The 20933-nt window shown below is 43.8% G+C and overlaps 1 protein-coding gene across 1 annotated transcript in view; it reads left to right on the plus strand.

Annotated features, from left to right (window-relative positions):
- The window catches only part of PXDC1 (PX domain containing 1), a 36773-nt gene extending 16310 nt beyond the window's left edge, over positions 1-20463 (plus strand). The window contains exons 2-5 of the mRNA XM_081015029.1: positions 5514-5605; positions 7373-7490; positions 13020-13131; positions 18330-20463. Coding sequence (XP_080871155.1) covers positions 5514-5605; positions 7373-7490; positions 13020-13131; positions 18330-18447 — 440 coding nt within the window. The 3' untranslated portion in view covers positions 18448-20463. The remainder of the gene's footprint in view (positions 1-5513; positions 5606-7372; positions 7491-13019; positions 13132-18329) is intronic.
- Positions 20464-20933: the final 470 nt, after the last annotated feature.

A 20933-nucleotide genomic window follows, 5' to 3' on the forward strand; every position in this document is an offset into this window, starting at 1 on the left:
AGCTGTAAATGCTGTAATCTTCTTTCAGACAAAATGCCCACAGAGAACAACACAAATCTCTTCTTGCTCTTTCAGCAAGTTTTACCCACGTAACGATGAAGTTGGGTAACATTTCTCATGTTTGACAGTTTGGAGACGGATACTCATATATGTCAAAGCAGTTTTATTTTTTCCTAGCTATCTGACCAAAGGGTGGCTAATTTTAGGTACTTAATATAAGAAGAGCTCTGGGGTTTGTTTGTTTTTTGCTCACAGGCTTCGAAGATTGTTTCTCTTGGAAGATGGTTTCTACTAGGGAGTAAACTTGGAAACAAATTTCAGCGATTTGCTTATAAAGATGCGCAAGAGGACACTGTTGAATTTTGTAACTGTATGAATGCAACAGCTATCATTTTCCCCCTGAAGTTCATCATTGTTTTGAGAGTCTGGTCTAGGGGGTGAGGACCTTCCATCTCACAGGCCTCATTTGGCCTGTGCGGCCATTTCTACCAAACTGTCCACCTGCCAATAGTATGATGTCATTTGATGTCACCAGACAAGAAGGAGTGTTGCAAACAAATACACTTGCCTCTTATTCTTTTCAAGGGGATTTGCTTCACTGCTGCCATCAGCTTCACTGATGGCTATGTGTGTGCACTGTAATCCTAAATAGCTTTACTCAGATGTAAGCCCCTTTTTAGTGATGTATGGAAGTGAGAGCTGGACCATAAAGAAGGCTGATCGCCGAAGCATTGATGCTTTTGAATTATGGTGCTGGAGGAGACTCTTGAGAGTCCCATGGACTGCAAGAAGATCCAACCGATCCATTCTGAAGGAAATTAGCCCTGAGTGCTCACTGGAAGGACAGATCCTGAAGCTGAGGCTCCAATACTTTGGCCACCTCATGAGAAGAGAAGACTCCCTGGAAAAGACCCTGATGTTGGGAAAGATTGAGGGCACAAGGAGAAGGGGACGACAGAGGACGAGATGGTTGGACAGTGTTCTCGAAGCTACCAACATGAGTTTGACCAAACTGCAGGAGGCAGTGGAAGACAGGAGTGCCTGGCGTGCTCTGGTCCATGGAGTCATGAAGAGTCAGACACAACTAAATGACTAAACAACAACAACAAGAAAAGCCCCTTTGAGCTCAGTGAAACTCACTCCCTGATAGATGAGCTCAGGACTGCATTCTTAACTTGATTTGAGCAGTTATTTCCTCTTCCTATAGTGCTTGGGAACTGTAATTCTGGGGTTGAGAGGAACTCTCAATAGGCAATTCTTTGCATCTCACCCAAATTTCGTCCAGAATTTGGCAAAGTGCAAGTAGGTGGTCATATAAGACATTTGTTCATAGTACTAGCAGGAGTGCCCAGCATCATGGGAGTAGCCAAGGGGAAGCAGGGGGCAGCGCCCCCCCAGATCAAGTAAAACAATAGAAATACATAAGTAACTGACCAATCACATCGGTTCTGCCCCCACCCAAAAAATCTTGGCTATGCCCATGCAAATGCTGCCTGAGATTTCTTAGAAACCAACAAACATTGTGGTGAAAAATAATAATGAATAGTATAATTTGTGAGTTTGGATCCATCATGTCCAAAATTGGGAGAAGTCATACCAAAGTCACATTTTGGTCTGCCATCTTGATTCAAAATGCCGTGCGGTATCTAAATGAAGACACAGTCTCTCCCACTTCTGGCAACCCGCTTGCTGAGTTTGCGATGATATCTCGAGAGGCACCTGAATGCATAGAGAACAGACGGACAGGCAAGCCATTTTCTAAAATGTATTGTGCTTTAAGGGGCTGCAGTGGCTCTGAGCCAAAGTCTGTATAACTGAGTGTCCTCCTCCAATCCAACAACCCGTAGTTCACAGATTGGAGATTATAGCAATCTAGAAGCAGTCAGAATGAGTATACCATGATAGCAGTGCAGGCAGATCAGGGCAAAGATCTAACGAGACACACTTCATTGACCCCACCCAGATATCTGAGCAAGCACGTAACTATGACACAGGCCAACCTGCGGCCCCACCCCTCCAAAACGCTTCCACATTCAGTTAATCTAACCTAAGGGAAAATTCTTTCCAAACATGCTGCTAACATTTGTTAGGACATGCTTGTAGATGAATTGCAGTTGCTTCTGTTCAACGAACCCTGGAAATTTCTGAGTAGCGGACACATTTTATTGATTTATTTATTTAAAAGCCTTCAGCAGAACTTCCGGAGCTGTTTCCAAAGATAATATAAATTTCATTTTAAAAAAGCAACAAAACCAAACCCAGACATATTAAAAACCAAAAATATGCCCCCCCCCAAAAAAAGATGAGGAAAGAAAAAATGCCTTTGACTGGTGCTGAAAATAGAACAGTGTTGGTACTAGGTGGGCCACTCTGAGGAGGTTCCAAAAATAGGGTGCCACCACTGAAAAGGCTTTTTCTCTTTCCCCCAACAGCCTTACCTCAATGGTCAGAAAGGCTGGAGAAGATGCTGTTAAGGAGCCCTCACTAGAAGGGGCTTTTGCATTCAAAAGGGACCATTGGGATAGCCTATTCAGCACATGTGCCTTGCGGTCTAGATACAGCTAGGACTGCCGGAATCTTAGGCAAGTCAAACTCAACAACTTTGGGGTTTGTCTAAAGAAAGTGCAACAACAACAACAACAACAACTTATTATTTCTACCCCACCCCCCGCCACTCTGGGTAGCTTTCAACAAAACATTAAAAACAGAATAAAATTTCAAACATTAAAAACTTCCCTAAACAGGCCTACCTTCAGATGTCTTCTAAAAGTCAGATAGTTGTTTATTTCCTTGACATCTGACGGGTGCCACCACCGAGAAGGCCCTCTGCCTGGTTCCCTGTAACCTCACTTCTTGCAGTGAGGAAACCGCCAGAAGGCCCTTGGCACTGGACCTCGGTGTCTGGGCTGAGCGATGGGGGTAGAGACGCTCCTTCAGGTATACTGGACCTAGGCCATTTAGGGCTTTAAAGGTCAGCACCAACACTTTGAATTGTGCTTGGAAACGTACTGGGAGCCAATGTAGGTCTTTCAAGACTGGTGTTATTTGGTTAGAGGCAGTGAAAAACAACTTTTGGTTTTTACTTTTTGAAATATGGCAACCCTAGATACAGCGCAATTGAGGGTGGTATATTGTGAACTGCACTGTATTTCCCACGTGTGGCATTTGGAGTGGAAAAGTTAATTTTTAGCACTTACTGGCTCTATTTCATTAATGGAAAAAAGTTTCTATAGGTGGTTTTGAGGTCACCATGTAGGGAATTCTTGAAACTGCACTTGTGCCAGGTGGCAGTCTGATTATAAATAGGCAGCTTTCACTTAGAGACAACTTTGCTGCTTATTAGTGTCTCTAAGTGAAACAGAAATGTGAGTTATAACCTTGGCATATTACCCTCCCCTTCTTTTCCTTCAGGCTCTGTTTACTTGTTCCCTGCACCATCAACTAGACTGCAATTTCCTTGGGGCAGAGATCCGTACTCTTTTCTTGCTCATTTACTTCCTAAACATCTGCATCACTTTTCAGTCAAAAGTTCTCATGCTGGTTTGCATTAAATGCTAAATAAATTTTAGTAAAAAGATGGTTTTGCCAAATGATCTCAGGATGCTTGCATATTATATAGTTGCTTTTCCCTTATGAGGTAATCCTAGGTTATATGTGGCGTTATGCTGCTCTCTGCTGGATGTCTTGGAAATTGCTGTGGAATTGACATTTTCAATCTGTCGCTCCATATAGCAGTGCTTGGATGCATTGCACATGCGATTGTCACAGCACTTCCTAAAATTTATTTTGCGTTTTGATTCCTGAGCTTCTCCTCTGCCTTTAACATCGACATCAAGCCAGCTTTGCTTTTAATTAAATACAATAAATGCATACCAGATCATAAGACAAGATACATAATTAGATAATAGGAACAGATACCTTTTTTAAAGACCATTTCTCAGCATCACACACTAAAGTGATGAAGAGACAGAACTCAGGACAGACTATGGAGATAGAATCAGGCTTGACTCTCAACGATTTGATATTACATGGCTGGAACAACAAGAGTAGAGAACAGGCTTAAACCTATCCCAGTATCATCCCTGGGACTCTCTCTCATTTTCATATTAATGAGTGGTGTTCATTCATTCCTATGGCTTAAAATAAAACACATTCAGAGGTATTGTGACCTTCACACAGATGCCTCTCCCTTATGGTAGATGTATTGCCAGTTCATGGTAACATAAACCAGTAATTAAAACATACACACGGAAACACACACATTTAAAAGAAGGCAATAACAATCTGATATATGCTCAGTGAAATTGGTTAACACTAAGTCTTAATTTATGGGACGCAGGTGGTGCTGTGGGTTAAACTATAGAGCCTAGGACTTGCCGATCAGAAGGTCGGTAGTTCGAATCCCCGCAACGAGGTGAGCTCCCGTTGCTCGGTCCCTGCTCCTGCCAACCTAGCAGTTCGAAAGCACGTCAAAGTGCAAGTAGATAAATAGGTACCGCTCCAGCGGGAAGGTAAACGGCATTTCCGTGCGCTGCTCTGGTTCGCCAGAAGCGGCTTAGTCATGCTGGCCACATGACCTGGAAGCTGTACACCGGCTCCCTCGGCCAATAAAGCGAGATGAGCGCCGCAACCCCAGAGTCGGTCCCGACTGGACCTAATGGTTAGGGGTCCCTTTACCTTTAGCCTTTTAAGTCTTAATTTGCCTCTAGAAGTTCCAGAACAATTGGCATTGATGAGTTTCCATGGAGGCGGCTGTTCCCTAGAGTCAGAGTTGTGACCCAGGATGGAAACATGGGGCAGGGAAATCTTAAAGGTCAACCAAGGGTCGGGAGCAGCTGTGGCTCAGTGGTAGAGCCTTGTGTGAAACAGGTCCCTACCTCAATCCCAACATCTCGAGGTAGAGTTGCGAATGTCCTCCATCTGAAACCCCACAGAGCCACCACCAATCAGGGTAGACGATGTCTGGCTAGATGGACCAATGGGCTGCCTCAGTGGAAGGTAGCTTCCTATGTTCTTAGCATCAGTGTGTGCCACGTCTAGGAAATAAGAGGAGGCCTTCTCAGTGGTGACCTTGCAGTTGTGGAACTGTATGGACACTCTACAAAGCTAAAATTTAGATTAATTTTAGAAACCCTTTACACCTGAGGTCTTTGAACCTCCCTTGTGCTGCTTTCTGAGTGTTCTGCCAATGATAGATGGAGCATCCATAATGCAATCCAGATTGCCATAAGACCTAATATATATCTTTTTAGACTCTCATTTGATAGTGATGTATGGTGGGCAGGCTTAGATCTAGCAAAGGTCTGAGGAATATGCATCATAGCCTTCTAATAAAATCAGCTGTCTAATTGATTTTTCACCATGTTGAAGTCCTCAGGCTAGGATAGGTTCAGCATTAAATGCATACCTGAATGCATATAACTGAAGAAAATGAAAAGATGGTTCCTCTATACGATGCTGTGTGTTTGGTCTCTCCACACCCCACGTTCCTTACAGATCTTCTTTGTTTCCAGGACTAATCACCATTAAGGAGTCTCACGACATAGAGGCCAGGCTTAATGAAGTAGAGAAGCTCCTTAAGAATATTATAAACATGCCTTGGAAGGTAAGTGGAGCAGATGCGAAGACTTACTGATGAAAAACGGGGCTACCACCTTATAGGTTGTGGTCTTAACAGCTGTGATAAACTAGCTCTGTATTCTCAGCTTCCCCATGGGTCATTTTCCTTGTTTTGGTCTCTGGGCTTCTGATTCTTTCTGCTAAATAAATCCCTCATTCCATTCAGTTGCATCCATTCTTGGAATTTATGGAAATCCATAGAAGGTAATAGGCGAATAGCATTTTTCCATGTGAAACTCAATCCGTTGGGCAGCCTGCACTGGGGAAGGGCTGTAACCTAATGGTAGCGCCATCTGCTTTGCATGCAGAAGGTTCCAAGTTCAATCCCCGGTCTCTCCAGGTAGGGCTGAAACCCTAGAAAACCACTGCCAGCAGATGCAGACCACCGTGAACTTGGTGGACCAGTGGTCTGATTCAGTCCAACACTGAATCAAACAGCCATTGCAATGATTGCCCATTGAAATCACTACCATTGCAATTTGAGAGAGACACTTGGACGTTGCTTGCTTAACGCTAGCGGTTGTTATGTGCGCATACTGTGTGGGAGAGTTGATTCCACCTTTTCGTCACCACTAAGAAATGCAGAAACAAACCCGCCAAGCAAATGCTGAGAAACGTTGTAGATCTACAGCTGACATGGAAGCAGGGCTGTTGTGAGAATGGGGTCGATCTTCCCCTCCCTCTTTGTAAAAGGATTGACCCAACAGGAGTGACAGGATGTATCCAGTGTGGTGCATAGCTCATGGGGGATGTAGGCTGGGTACCATTTATCCTGCCTCCAGTGCTCTCGCCGCAGTAGTGTTGGAAGACGCAAACTCATGACAGTAGCCACAATCCGCATCTATCCTGGAGCTTCTTGGGGAAAACTGCTGTTGGATGTGTTTTCTCTCGAATCAGCTTCCATCCATTTTGAAAACTTTCTAAAGCTGGGCATGGTATGGAGAAAAGTGGATAGCAGAAAGTTTTTCTCCCTCTCTCATGGCACCAGAACCCATGGGCAACCCATAGGACTGAATTTTGGAAGATCTAGGACAGGCATAGGCAAACTCAGCCCTCCAGATATTTTGGGACTACAACTCCCATCATCCCTGACCACTGGTCCTGTTAGCTAGGGATAATGGGAGTTGTAGTCCCAAAACACCTGGAGGGCCACATTTGCCTATGCCTGATCTAGGACCATGAGACTTGGTCCCATAGGAGGCAGTTAAGGCCACCAACTTGGATTAAAAGTGGATTAGACATGGAGGATAAAGTTACGGATGCCTACCAACCACTGTCAGAGGCAGTAATGCTTCTGAATATCAGATGCTGGAAACTATGGGGTAAGGGGGGGGGGGAGAATGCTTTTGTGTTCATGTTCTGCTCCACGGTGTCCCACAAACATCTAGTTGGGCACTGTGAGAACAGGATGCTAATCTCGATGTACCATTGATGTGACCCAGCAGGTTTTTCTTCTATTCTTCTCTCTAGGGGCAGCAAAGAAGTAGGTGGCAAGCCCAGAGGGGATCCTGGACCCTTCATCTGTGTGTTGCCTTTGTGGTTAAAACCAGATCCCACTCTTTCACTTCCTATATTATTGGGGCAATTCCATGTTTAAACACACATGGCTGCCATTATTGTGTCTTGTTGACCCTGCTTAGAATGTGCTCCTTCAGTAAATAAAGGCAACCATGAAAATGAATTCTCAGATGAGATTTCCTCCCGTTCCTGAGCTCTTGTAATTATATTTTTCTTTTTTATCCTTTTTCTCCAGTACTCCAGATCAGAAGTCGTCCTCACCTTCTTCGAAAGATCTCCTTTAGATCAGGTGTTAAAAAACGACAATGTCCATAAAATTCAACCAAGCTTTCAAAGTCCAGTTAAAATATCAGGTAAGAGTTATCAACTTGCTTTAGCGACAATAGTTAATATGATTGTTTTACCCATCTTCATCCATATGGTTCAAATGAGAGTCACTTCCGCTCTATCCTCCCCCCCTTTCCTAAGGCTTCTCAAAGGATTTTACTCCAAAAATGAGAATTACTTCATTGTTTCTCCATGCCTTCTAATTTTCTTTGAAACTGGATGCTACTGGAGACATGGTAATTGACAAGATGATCTGGGCTGCTGTGATAATTCTTAAGTAACCTCTGCAGGAGCTATTATCTAAAGTGGTTAGGGGGTGTAATCTAGTTTTTGTGTGTGCTGATCTTGGATAATACTGTTCAGGACAGTCACACAGGGAGCTGAACACATGTTGGAGTAATAGCAGTTCCTCCCACCACTGTAAAATGCTTCCGAATGTTGTTAGATGCTTCCAAAGTCCCTTTCAAAAATAACCAATGTGGCATCCTCCAGACTTTGTTGGACTCCAGATTGCAACAGGCCCAGCCAGCGTGGCAGGAAGGGTGGGAGTTGTAGTCCAACAACATCTGGATGGAACCACATTGCCTACACCAGCTTTCTATAATGGCTGTGTTTGGACATCATACTAAAGACTCCCTGGGGCAGCTCAGTTGACAAAGCATGAGACTCTTCATCACTGGGTCATGGAATTGAGCCCCGCATTGGGCAAAAGATTCCTGCATTACAGGGGGCGTGGATTAGATGACTCTAGTGGTCCTTTCAAACCCTCCAGTTCTCTGATTCTAAAGCACAATGTAAAGCTTTGTTTGATTCAGTCTTATACGTTTTAGCTAACTGAAGCAAAAATCATATAAAGAAGCAATGATTCTTCAACATCAGATTCGTTGGACTGGTCATGTTGGGCGGATGCCTGATTATCGTCTTCCAAAGCAACTACTCTATTCCAAGCTTAAAAATGGAAAGCGTAATGCTTTCAACAAAAGAGGTTTAAAGCCTCTCTCAAGGCAAATCTAAAAAAAATGTAGTATAAACACCGACAACTGGGAAGCACTGGCCTGCGAGTGCTCCAGTTGGAGAACATCCTTTACAAAGGTGTCATGGGCTTTGAAGATGCTCAAACTCAGCACGAAAAGGAGGAATGTGCTAAGAGGAAGGCACGCTTGGCAAATCCACACCATGATCAACTCCCGCCCGGAAACCAATGTCCCCACTGTGGAAGGACGTGTGGGTCCAGAATTGGCCTCCACAGTCACTGATGGACTCATTATTAAAACCGTGTTTATGGAAGATAATTTTACTTGGCTACGAGTGATCGCCAAAGAAGAAGAAAAAGCAGGTGGGAGGACTTTGGTAATCTTTCATAATATGGTGCCATTTGTGAGCCCATAATTTGGCACCCCAAATGGATCTTCTCAATCATGTATCTTCTCAGTTTTGCACCCCCTCGGCTCAGCAGCCTGTCCAGGAGAACTGCCCTCCATCAGGTGCTGAGTCCTATTGTGTCAGGGGCTGGCTGGATGAGGAAGAGTGGTGAGAGCCGTCTGTCCAAGAGGGCACAGAAGACAACAACTTAGATCCCGGATCCTGATGGTGGGACACAGAAAAGCAGTCTGCAGAAGAGATGAGCTGGGAGATGCTAGAAGCAGGGGGTTTGAGCGATCCGGAATTGGCCTCCACAGTCAAGAAGAAGAAGAAGAAGAAGAAGAAGAGCTAACTGAATCAAAAAACCATTTAAAGAAGGACTTGGAAAGAGGCAGAGGGGGCAGAGGTCCACTTCAGGCAGGAGAGAGGGAGATAGGATCTGTATATTCCCTCTCCTTTCCTTTGAAAGTTGACGTCCCATTCAGAAAGGCTGTGACTCACTGGTGAAGCAACTGTGGTTCGATCTCTGGCATCTTCAGATGGGGGGGGCACCCCTATCAGAGACCCTTGAGAGCAGCTGTCATTCAGTGTAGACAACACTGAGCTAGACGCACGGATGACTCAGTGTAAGGCAGCTTCCTATGTTCCTAGAATCTTGCAGGGTAGAATTATCCAGTGTTTTTGCTAACTGCTAAGGTAGTATTTAACCTTGGAAGAGAAAAGCTGTAGTCTCAAGGATGCAAGAAAAAAAAGCTAATGCTATTCTAGGCTGCATCAACAGAAGTCTAGTGTCACGATCAAGGGAAGCAATAATCCCACTCTATTCTGCCTTGGTCAGACCATCCTTGGAATACTGTGTGCTGTTCTGGGAGGCACAGTTTAAGAAGGAGGTTGACAAGCTGCAATATGTGCAGAGGAGGGCAACCAAGATGATCAAGGGTCTGGAAGCCAAGCCTGATGAGGAACGGTTGGGTATGTTTAGCCTGGATAAGAATCATAGAATTGTAGAGTTGAAAGGGGCCACAATGCTCATCTGATCCAACCCCCTACAGTGCAGGAATCTTTTGCCCAATGTGGAGCTCAAACCCACAATCCTGAGATTAAGTGTCTCATGCTCTGTTGACTGGGTGATCCACAGGGAATGAGAGGAGATATGATGTTGTTGTTTAGTCGTTTAGTCGTGTCCGACTCTTCGTGACCCCCTGGACCAGAGCACGCCAGGCCCTCCTGTCTTCCACTGCCTCCCGCAGTTTGGTCAGACTCATGCTGGTAGCTTCGAGAACACTGTCCAACTATCTCGTCCTCTGTCGTCCCCTTCTCCTTGTGCCCTCCATCTTTCCCAACATCAGGGTCTTTTCCAGGGAGTCTTCTCTTCTCATGAGGTGGCCAAAGTATTGGAGCCTCAGCTTCAGGATCTGTCCTTCCAGGGAGCACTCAGGGCTGATTTCCTTCAGAATGGATAGGTTTGATCTTCTTGCAGTCCCTGGGACTCTCCAGCACCATAATTCAAAAGCATCAATTCTTCGGCGATCAGCCTTCTTTATGGTCCAGCTCTCACTTCCATACATCACTACTGGGAAAACCATAGCTTTTACTATACGGACCTTTGTTGGCAAGGAGATATGATAGCCATCTTCAGATATCTAAGGGCTGTCACGGGGAAGATGGGGCAAGCTTGCCCTGCTCTGGAGGGTAGGGTCCAAGCCAATGGATTCAAATTGCAAGAAAGGCAATTCCAAGCTGTTTGACAGCGGAATGTGTTCTCTCATAAGGTGGTGGACTCTCCTTCCTTGAAGGTTTCTAAGCAGAGTTTGGCTGGCCAGCATGGTGCGCTTTGGTTGAGATTCCTGCATTGCAGGGTGTTAGAATGGATGATGCTCAGAGTCTCTTCTAATTCTACAATTCTATGATTCTGTGTGGGGAGAAAAGCAAAGCAAAATAATATTCTGGTCATATTTCACATTGGATCTGCTGCGGTTTTGTTTGTTGGCCATTTGTTATCATCCAAAGAAGATTGGAAAGGGGAAAGGGAGGACATGTTTTGTATTCAATAAAGAAAAGCCTGTTCCCAAAACAGTCTCTCTCCAGATTAAAGAGGAAGGAAAGCATACCAGATGGTAAGAGGCTTGAGTCTGGAGTTTACGTCTCAGTCTGCAGTACAATCCTTTGTTGCAGAAGATGAGTCATACTTTAAGTGCCCTTCCTGATGGGTTAGGAGAAGGAGGGCAGCAGAGACAGGGAACTGATAGAAAACTTAACAATAAATGTGCTTTTACTAAGCTCAGAATAGGCAGAAGAATCCTCCTTCTGCTCAAGTGTTGTGTCTGAGTGAAGATAATGAGAATATGCTTAAAACCAAAAATAACAGACGGTTTAGTTTCATCTTGCACAGCCAGGTTAGTGTGACAAAGTGAGCAAAATCTTTTAGGGGTTCCCGGAATAAAGTTTCTGGCTTTAAAATCCTGTACCTAATTAGAGAATGTCTCCATTATTTTTGCACAAAACACTGGCGTGTAAGGTACAAGAGCCCTTTCATTCTCTCTCCTCCCCCCTCTCTTTTCCTCCCATTGAAAATCTGTTACCAAAGGCTGTCATTTCTTGGCAAAATTCAGTTCAAGACAAACAGAATTGCAGCCTCCCACGCTAATTGAATACTGAGAAGTTTACAATCCCCATCATAACGGTTTCTGTCACAGTTGAGGAATCAAAAGTCAAATGTTTCTTGTTATGCATATGCGTCCCACTTCCAAGTGGGGAGCTATTCCAAGGGTACAGTGCTCATGCAGGAGTCAGTTTGTTTGGAAGAAGGTCACTGGCATTATTTACACACATTATATAGAATCATAGGATGGTAGAGTTGGAAGGGAACCCAAGGATCATCTAGTCCAACCTCCTGCAATGCAGGAATATGCAGCTGTCCCTTACGGGGATCAAACTTGCAACCTTGGCATTATCAGCACCATGCTCTAACCAACTAAGCTATCCAGGCTGACCCAAAGAAGAATGAAATGCCACATATAGCCAGCAGGAGTCAGTGTTCTCATGTAGTTGCCCATCCAACCTTTTGCCCTTGTTGATTCTGCTTAGCAAATAAAGCACTTTTGGGTCGCTGCCACCAGAGCTATACGTGGAAATAAGTGAAAGGTTCACAACATTAACACTTCAATAGATCCCACTTATCAATGCAATTTCTCGGGGTGGGGTGGGAGGGCGGCATTGTACCCTAAAATATGCTTTCAGCTCTCCAAGTTCAGTTTTGGGTGTCTGATTGGGCATGTCCCATGATTCAGTTTGGCCCAATTGGTAATTTTAGACCATGGGCTTAAAGGATCTTATTGGGAGGTAGGGTTATTTAAATACCAATTGCTCCACTTCTTTTAACTGTGGTCATACACCCCCTCAATGTATGGAAGTGAGAGCTGGACCATAAAGAAGGCTGATCGCCGAAGAATTGATGCTTTTGAATTATGGTGCTGGAGGAGACTCTTGAGAGTCCCATGGACTGCAAGAAGATCAAACCTATCCATTCTTAAGGAATGGATCTGTCCTGAGTGCTCACTGGAAGGACAGATCCTGAAGCTGAGACTCCAATACTTTGGCCACCTCATGAGAAGAGAAGACTCCCTGGAAAAGACCCTGATGTTGGGAAAGATGGAGGGCACAAGGAGAAGGGGATGACAGAGGATGAGATGGTTGGACAGTGTTCTCGAAGCTACCAACATGAGTTTGACCAAACTGCGGGAGGCAGTGGAAGACAGGAGTGCCTGGCATGCTCTGGTCCATGGGGTCACGAAGAGTCGGACACAACTAAACAACAACAACAACAACATACACCCCCTCATTTTTTTCCTTGTGGACTCCTCAAGGATGTTTACATCACTGACGTCTTACAGCTAGAAAGACCATAAGATGCTTTCTGTCTGAGAACAATTGGAATTTGCCAGTGATTTCTAAAGGGGCTGTTTATCCAAGAGATGGCCCATAAATTTCCTTTCGCTAAGGCTTAATCCATAAAGCAGAGATGCTTACAGTAAATTTGTATCGGTGTGTTCCTTTGTGGGGGGAAATATTTATGTCTCCTTTTCCTCAAATAATGTTTGATTTGTGATCTCATTTGTTAGGTAGGCACACGTTTCTTTCTGGGATTAGTCCTCATATATTGATGTTTCCCCTTTTTCTTTCTTCTTCCATAGAAATCATGCGATCTAATGGGTTTTGTTTAGCCAACACTGAAACAATAGTCATTGATCACAGTATACCAAATGGGAAAGAAAAGCACTTAGATGTCGATTCAGCAGAACATTTGTAAGTATACATGGTATTTGAATGAATATTTCCACCCGTAAACATAAATGCCCATTCTCAACATCATTTTGTGTCATCCCAGGGTTGATCAAGAAGCAAAATGTTAGACGAAGCTGTTTGATGAAATATATCGCCTCTTTTCCATGCCCCACCCCAAACAGGATCTAAGTTTGGGGTGAGAGTTTACCGTGGACCAATGCCTCCCATACTACCAAGAGCAGCATAATCTGGAGGAAAAGTAGACTGGAGATACAAGTCTGAGAACTTATATTGAGGTGGAAGATGACAGGGAGGGAACAATATTAGGGCTAGACGATATATCGTCCAAAACTCGTTTGAAGTCCCTTTTGTGATAGCGGTTTCATAAATTTTGACCTGCTAATATATTGCGAATCATGATGTGTGTGTCTGTGTGCTATGCAAAAATCACAATGTGGGAAAAACTGTGAAGCCAGCCAATGCCTCTACAAAACTCCATTCTTATTTCAGACATTGTGATATACCAGCAGTGCTTTTTTCCCCCATGGGGTATTCAAGAGTATGCAGTACTGGCACCTCTTTTTTGTTGTTGTTAAAAATTGTGGGACTTACTGTAACAACTTCACGGTGAGTTCCGGCACCTATTTTTCTAGGAAACAAGCACTGTACACCAGTATATCGCAATGTTTAGCTGATGATATAACACAATTTTGAAAACCAGCTCCATCCTTATTTCAGACATTGTGATATATCAGTATATCATGATGTTTAGCTGGCGATATAGCACCATGTTGAAAACCAGGCATCACCCAGCCCTACTGTTTGCCTCTACATAAAAAGGTAAAGGTAAAGGTACCCCGTTCCATCCTTATTTCAGACTTTGTGATATATCGATATATAGCGATGTTTAGCTGGTGCTATAGTGCAATATTGAAAAGCAGGTATCACCCTGTGTTAGACAATATGTTTTTCCATTCTACCAAGATTGGGTTGAATGTAAAAGCATGAGGGAGGAATTGAATGGGGGCAGACATTAGAGAGGAGAGTTGAATCAGAGCTAGGGGCAGGTAGTGAGAGGAGACAGCATGAATCAAGGAATGAAATTCTATATGCCTTTACCTAGTTCAATATAATTTGGACACCCATCCCAGTGGCAGAGCTCTGAAACGCCAGTCTTTATCCCATTACCACAGCAACATGATGAGGCTGAGAATCCAAAGACTTGAATTTATTTGGGCATTCATAAGAAATTTAGATTTACAAGCAATGAGTCGCTTGTAGATCCGAATCTCCTGTATAAATTAACATACAAAGTGGGACTCCTTTGACTTAGCGTTTTCCATTATAATGTGTGGCAGAGAGTCATTACAGATTGAATGTACCAGTCCAGCACAAGAGCACTCCTTTAGTTTTTATATCAGCACAACGGCTCCCTTGCAGCAACAGATTCCAATTGTGTGATCAGTTTTATGTTGTCTTCTCTTTGAATATATATATATTTATGTTGTGAACTTCCCTTCAATTGCTTGGGATTGTGTATTGAACCTTATCCAACCCAATCATGCTGGTGAGTGGGCTATTGACACACAAACAAACAAACAAACAAACAAACAAACAAACAAACAAACAACACACACTCTTAATACAGCTACTATGAGTCAGGCAGGTGGTTATTATATTACTAATGCTGAATCCCAGTTGGCATTAGTATAGTACTGAAAACACTCTCTTTTCTATCTCCCATCCACTGCAAATATTGTTTTCTATGTTGCTTTAATGATAGGAGAAGAGTTTACAGATAGCAACCAAACCAAACTTTTAAATGCTGTCTTCATAGGCAGCTATGTTGACAATCTTCACTGCAGAAGATCCCTAGGAAATTCTGTTCTGGCAGGTAACTGATGTGTCACCTCAAGTAGTGTTAATTAGCTTCAGATAACAGTATCTTCAAGAACTTAAATATTTGCAGTGTAAAAACTGAACTCTTCATAGGTCAAGACAGAAGAGAAAGGAGGAGGAAAGAAAAGATTGAAAACCAAAACGATAACAATAAAATGGATCGACAGTTGGTTTGCAGCATTTTTGGACTAGATCTAGTGGTTCCAGTCTTCAGATCCTTGCACACAGCAGTGGCCTGTTTTGTCTTAACAGCATGCAAGGATCTTGTTGTGTACATACCCTAATCTGAGTGGCCAGCTATTCCATAGGGATCTTGCAACACTTGTGCAATCATACTCCACACAGCTAAATCCTCCACTGGTACTCTTTCTCATATTAATGAATGTCAGGGGCAGAAGCAGAAGTCACACTGGATGAGCTTCAGTGGGGGCTTGCTTATGCACATAGAATATATAGTAGGGACGCGGGTGGCACTGTGGTCTAAACCACTGAGCCTCTTAGGCTTGCTGGCCAGAAGGTTGGCAGTTCAAATCCCCACGGTGTTTCTGTGAGCTCTGGTTTCCATCACAGTGTCCTGTTGTGCCAGAAGCAGTTTAGTCCTGCTGGCCACACGACCCAGAAAGCTGTCTGTGGACAAACGCCGGCTCCCTCGGCCTGAAAGTGAGATGAGCGCTGCAACCCCATAGTCGCCTTTGACTGGACTTCACTGCCCAGGGGTCCTTTTCCTTTTGGGACACAGGTGGCGCTGTAGGTTAAACCACAGAGCCTAGGACTTGCCGATCAAAAGGTCAGCGGTTCGAATCCACGCAATGGAGTGAGCTCCCGTTGCTCGGTCCCTGCTCCTGCCAACCTAGCAATTCGAAAGCACGTCAAAGTGCAAGTAGATAAATAGGTACCACTCTGGCAAGAAGGTAAATGGCGTTTTCGTGCACTGCTCTGGTTCGTCAGAAGCGGCTTAGTCATGCTGGCCACATGACCCAGAAGCTGTACGCCAGCTCCCTCAGCCAATAAAGCGAGATGAGCGCCACAACCCCAGAGTCGGTCACGACTGGACCTAATGGTCAGGGGTCCCTTTACCTTAACCTTTACCTTACCTATATAGTCTTGCAAGATGATTGAGGCAGCAGGGGGGATTGGTTTAAATTTCAATTAAACAGGAAGCAGACAAATATTTCCAACATCCTTCAGAAGGAGGTGTTTCTGATTCAGTAGGTGGCAGTCTCTCCTCTCGAGTTTTCATGCATGTGGAACATTAGATTGGCTTGATTGTTGCAGCCTTCCGGGTGTTTTAATCGCTGCAGTTATATTAGTTCAGAAGAACGGCTGAAGTGATCCAGCCATACTATAAAGTATTTATAGCTCAGCCCCTTCTCGTGCCTAGCAAGATGTTCTAAGAGTGTCTTGTTAGCCTCAAAGAAGCAAGTCTTAGATTGCAAGGACCATGATACTGCGATGGTAAATGACCTAGCAAGAGAGAGGCAGGGAATGCAAATATCTTTCATCTAGTTTAGCTAAAATGTAAAGCTCATTTGTTCATGACTAAAATGAGGGGCAGTTTCCTAGCCACTGAATACAAAGTCATGTTCTCTGTGGCGGTTATTATTTTCAAATAATGCCCACAAATGTTGCAAATTCACAAGGAAGAGATCATGTAAGGCCATCAACAACAGGCCTAAAGCACAACTAAACATTCTGTCCTCTCACCAGCTTAGGGAAAATGTGTGGCGTTGCGGCCAATATTAACCTGGGCATTTAGTGGAGTTCCCATATGATCCATTCGGAACAAGTGAACTTCAATTCAGGATATCACGTGACTGTCAACAACGTCTGTGGTTGCTTGATTTCAGCCTGAAATGAAGGCCAGTTCGTATAGTGCACAGAATGGAACTACACCAGGAATGAAGTGTTTGCTTCCAAATATACCAACTTAGCTTACTACACTTTCATCAAGCCACTTTGGGTAGCTATGCATTTGTTTAAAGTAGAAGATGGGTGAGTTACGAGCCCTCAGTATGCGGCCAGCCACATGCTTCGTCAGATGCCAAGCTCAGCCGAGATCCCATCAACATTTTCCATCTACATTAATTTTTAGTCATGTTAACTGTCAGTGGGTGACCTCATAGGAATCAAAATGGAAGAAACAGGAGATTTTTACCATCTTAGCTATAACTAAGAGTTCTGGTCAAGAGTTGACCCGTTGAAAGTAATGAACCTTATTTAGCTGTGCCAATTAATGTCAATGGGCCTGCTTTGAGTAGGGCTAGCATTGAATATCAGCTTGGATTTCTTTCTGCACTGCTTGCTATGTGCTAAGTAAAAAGGCCTTTGGAGAAGCTGTCAAAGGCTCTCAGGGTGAAGATATGGGCATTCGTTGCAAAAACCATGGCCATAGCACTTTTCAGTTAACTTCCTTTCTTCATCCTCCAATCCAAGTTATAATAAAATGAAGCATCATTACTATTTGACATGACCCTCTTTGGTGACCTAGAGAGAAAAATGCTTGTTTTCAATCGGGGTGCAGGATTTTGGTCTGTTGGTTATATAGTTATTAGGAAGCTTTTGGTGACATGGCAAATGGTGGCCTGTGGACATTTGAGTGTAGCCTCTGAAGTCTAGTGGGCTTGCCATAACCAAGAGGTATGACTTGAGCATAATTTGCATACTTCTGGTAGCCCTTCAAGCCTTTTCAGCTACTAGATCTGCATGCCAGTCAATTCAAACCATTGTTTTGCTTGAGCAAAGGAATATGGAGCCTGAACAAAGAATTTCTGGGGACAACAAAGAAAACTCGGCATGTCCCAATCATTATTTCCCCTGCAAAAGGCTTTTAGCACCATTGGTATTGTTGTGAACGAGCTGGTGGTTTTGAGCACTGTGATTAGGAAAACAGAACCATATACCAGGGGTCAGCAAACTTTCTTTTTTCCAGCAGGGGGCCAGTCAACTGTCCCTCAGACCTTGTGGGGCCGCATATATATATATATATATATATATATATATATATATGGGAATGAAAGAATTCCTATGCCCCACAAATAACCCAGACATGCATTTTAAATAAAAGGACAATTGCTACTCATGTAAAAACACGGTGCCGGATTTAGAAGGCAATTGGGCTGGATCCGACCTCCGGGCCTGAGTTTGCCTACCGATGCCATATATTATCCCATGGTGCTTTCTGTCAAGGGCATCTGCCGCTTCTCAGGAGCTTAATTTCTGTTTCCTTATGTGCATTCCATCCCAAGGCACATTTCCCCTTTTTAATACAGTGGCGTGACCAAGCAGGAATGACGTCAACTCCTTGTTTTGTCCCATTCTAGGTTTGAAAATGTTGGCGAATTTACCTCCGAGCTCGAGGGCAGCGATGACCCAGCAGCATATGTCACCAACTTATCATACTACCACCTGGTTCCGTTTGAAACTGATATTTTGGACTAAGAGTGCCAAACGAACTTTGTGGCTGACATCAGAGGGGCGTCTTTAAGCATGGCGTTCACCATCCCATTGTTCTGCATTTGTCTTGAGATGCAAGGCAGAAAGGGGCTTGCTACATCTGTCTTGATGCTGGCAGTTCTGCCTGGTTCTTTATCGTGGTTCCTGGAAGCAGCTTTGAAGATGCCGTTCTATTCTAATGGACAAAGAGACATTCGTTTTGCCAAAGGGAATGAAACAAAGACACCTGGAGCATCATAGGCCAAGGAACTATGCCATGCAGCAAAATCAGCAGCAACCACACTGTTGACAAATCATTGGTGAATGTGCAAAAATCAGTGGCGCCGGTTCTTACTGATATACGGTAGAACTTGCAAAGACCATCCACATTTCTCCTCCCTCGAGCTCCCTCTTACCAGAAGTACATTCTTAACCTTTTCCAATGAAAGACCTCCTGTGTTCAGTTTTCATTCCTCAGAGTGACAACTTCTAACAAGTGTCATGGTAGTTCATTCATTGAAAGATGCCTTATGTCATGCGTGCCTGCAGGAAATAAGCACATAAATGGATTGCTTAATTTAACTTATTCTAAGCCTGTGGTTTTATTTAATCATCCAAGGGCCTGTCTTTTTCACTTGAAATAATAATTAATAATAAAAATAATTATAAAGGAAACAAGCAAGTTGCATCCCAAGTTGGGGGAAAGGGAAAGAAATGCACAATTTTTATTTTTTAATTTTTAAACTGTACCTGAATTTTGGATGGGTCTGCTAGAAATGCTGTTAGGATTTCTCCCGTCTTGGAACCAGGAAATCTTTGCCGTTCTCACTATTACAGGGTTTCCACTAGAATTGTCAGCTGGCTCTCTAGGGCATGAATGAGGATCTTGTGGCCCACCATATATTTGTGGACTACAACTTCTATCCATCATCCCTGACCAGTGTCCATGCCAACTGGGACTGATGGGAGTCAAATGTTCCTTTATGGCCCCCATTATTCTTACTTCTCATGCATTCAGAAATAAGCTTCATCCATCTACATGTGGACATTTTAAAGCTGTGCTACAGCAACAGGTGCACCCTTATAAAAATCCACTAGCCCACTTTGACTCTAGCCCTTCCCCTCTGTTTGCCTTCTGGGGTTGGAAGCTTGACCAAAATAGCTCTACAGCAGGCAGAGTTTTGGCTCTGAAAGAGCTTCCATGCACAGCTATTAAGAAAACAAGTGCAATTCTGGAGGTCCTTGAAAGTGACAGCCACATTGTCCCTTCTGCTTGCCTCTGGCTTGGGGGAAAGCATAAACAACTCTCACATTCCCTGAAGGAGGACATGGCACAGAGACAAGTTCTGTAGGCCTGAATGGCATGGATGAGGAGGGGGAACTGGTTCTGTGGTGACAGTAGTGGGCTCTGTTAACATGAAGCATATGAGGTAACAGCAGAAGCAGGCCTCAAAGCCTTTTAACTACTGAATGGTGCTGTGTTAAGCTTGGTTTTGGCTCCAGCTCATAGGGTGGCAAAGCACCTGTTATCGCAGCTTATTCAACCACATACTGTGATGAAGCTGCTTAATAAAGGCACATCTAAACTATAGGCCTCAACTGGTTTAATTGCCATTCCTTCTACTCAGGGGGAATATGAAGAACTGTATTTCTGTGAGCCATGCTCCAGCAGAGTATTATCAACACCCACTGAAAATTATAGTTCCCAGAGGAAGGGGAAATGGTGGTTAAACTGAGATAAAACTGATAGAGGTGTTTAGTGGAATTGCCAGAAGTTGTGTGTAGGAAATGAAGAACAGAATACATTCCAAGTTCCTTGCTCCATTTGTTTCCCCCCAAGCTCCGAAGAATATGGTACATTGCCCCTTTCTCCTGTGAACCTTTCAGTATTCTTTTGTATATTGATTGTAAAACAAAATTTGCTAATGTAAATAGTAATAAATTATTGAGAACCCGCCTCTTTTGCAAGAGATGTTTCCAATATATTTTAATGAAATAAAATATTACTCATTGTACGTGTAACACCTGGTGTTGAGCGTGATCTTAAGGTATTTGGCGTACAAAACTGCCATATGCTGTTGGTCCATCTAGTTTGATACGTCCTGCTCTGCATGGGAGTAGCTTTCTAAAGGACAGAATGGCTGTGAGGAACAAGGCAAACCCAGCACGCTCCAATGCAGAGCAGCAGCATGGGAGCGTCACATCATTGTGGCACCAAGCAGGACCCCATTAACACAGAGAACTGAAGCGACAACACATTGTCTTGGAAGAAAGATGGGATTTTGAGGTTACCATGTATTGAAGAGGAGTTGCTTATTTCTGTAACGTGGTTTACCTTCAGTGTTCGTTTGGTTGTCCAACACTCTTCCTGGATCACTAGACAGTTGGACCATGGCTTGCACTTGCCACATGCCCTTATTCAAGATAGGGGACCTGCAGCTTTCTAGATGGTGCTAGACTCCAACTCCCATCAGCCCTGGCCAGGAAGGCTG

Source organism: Podarcis pityusensis (assembly GCF_964106645.2).
Source record: "Podarcis pityusensis genome assembly, chromosome: 7".
Lineage (NCBI taxonomy): Eukaryota > Metazoa > Chordata > Lepidosauria > Squamata > Lacertidae > Podarcis > Podarcis pityusensis.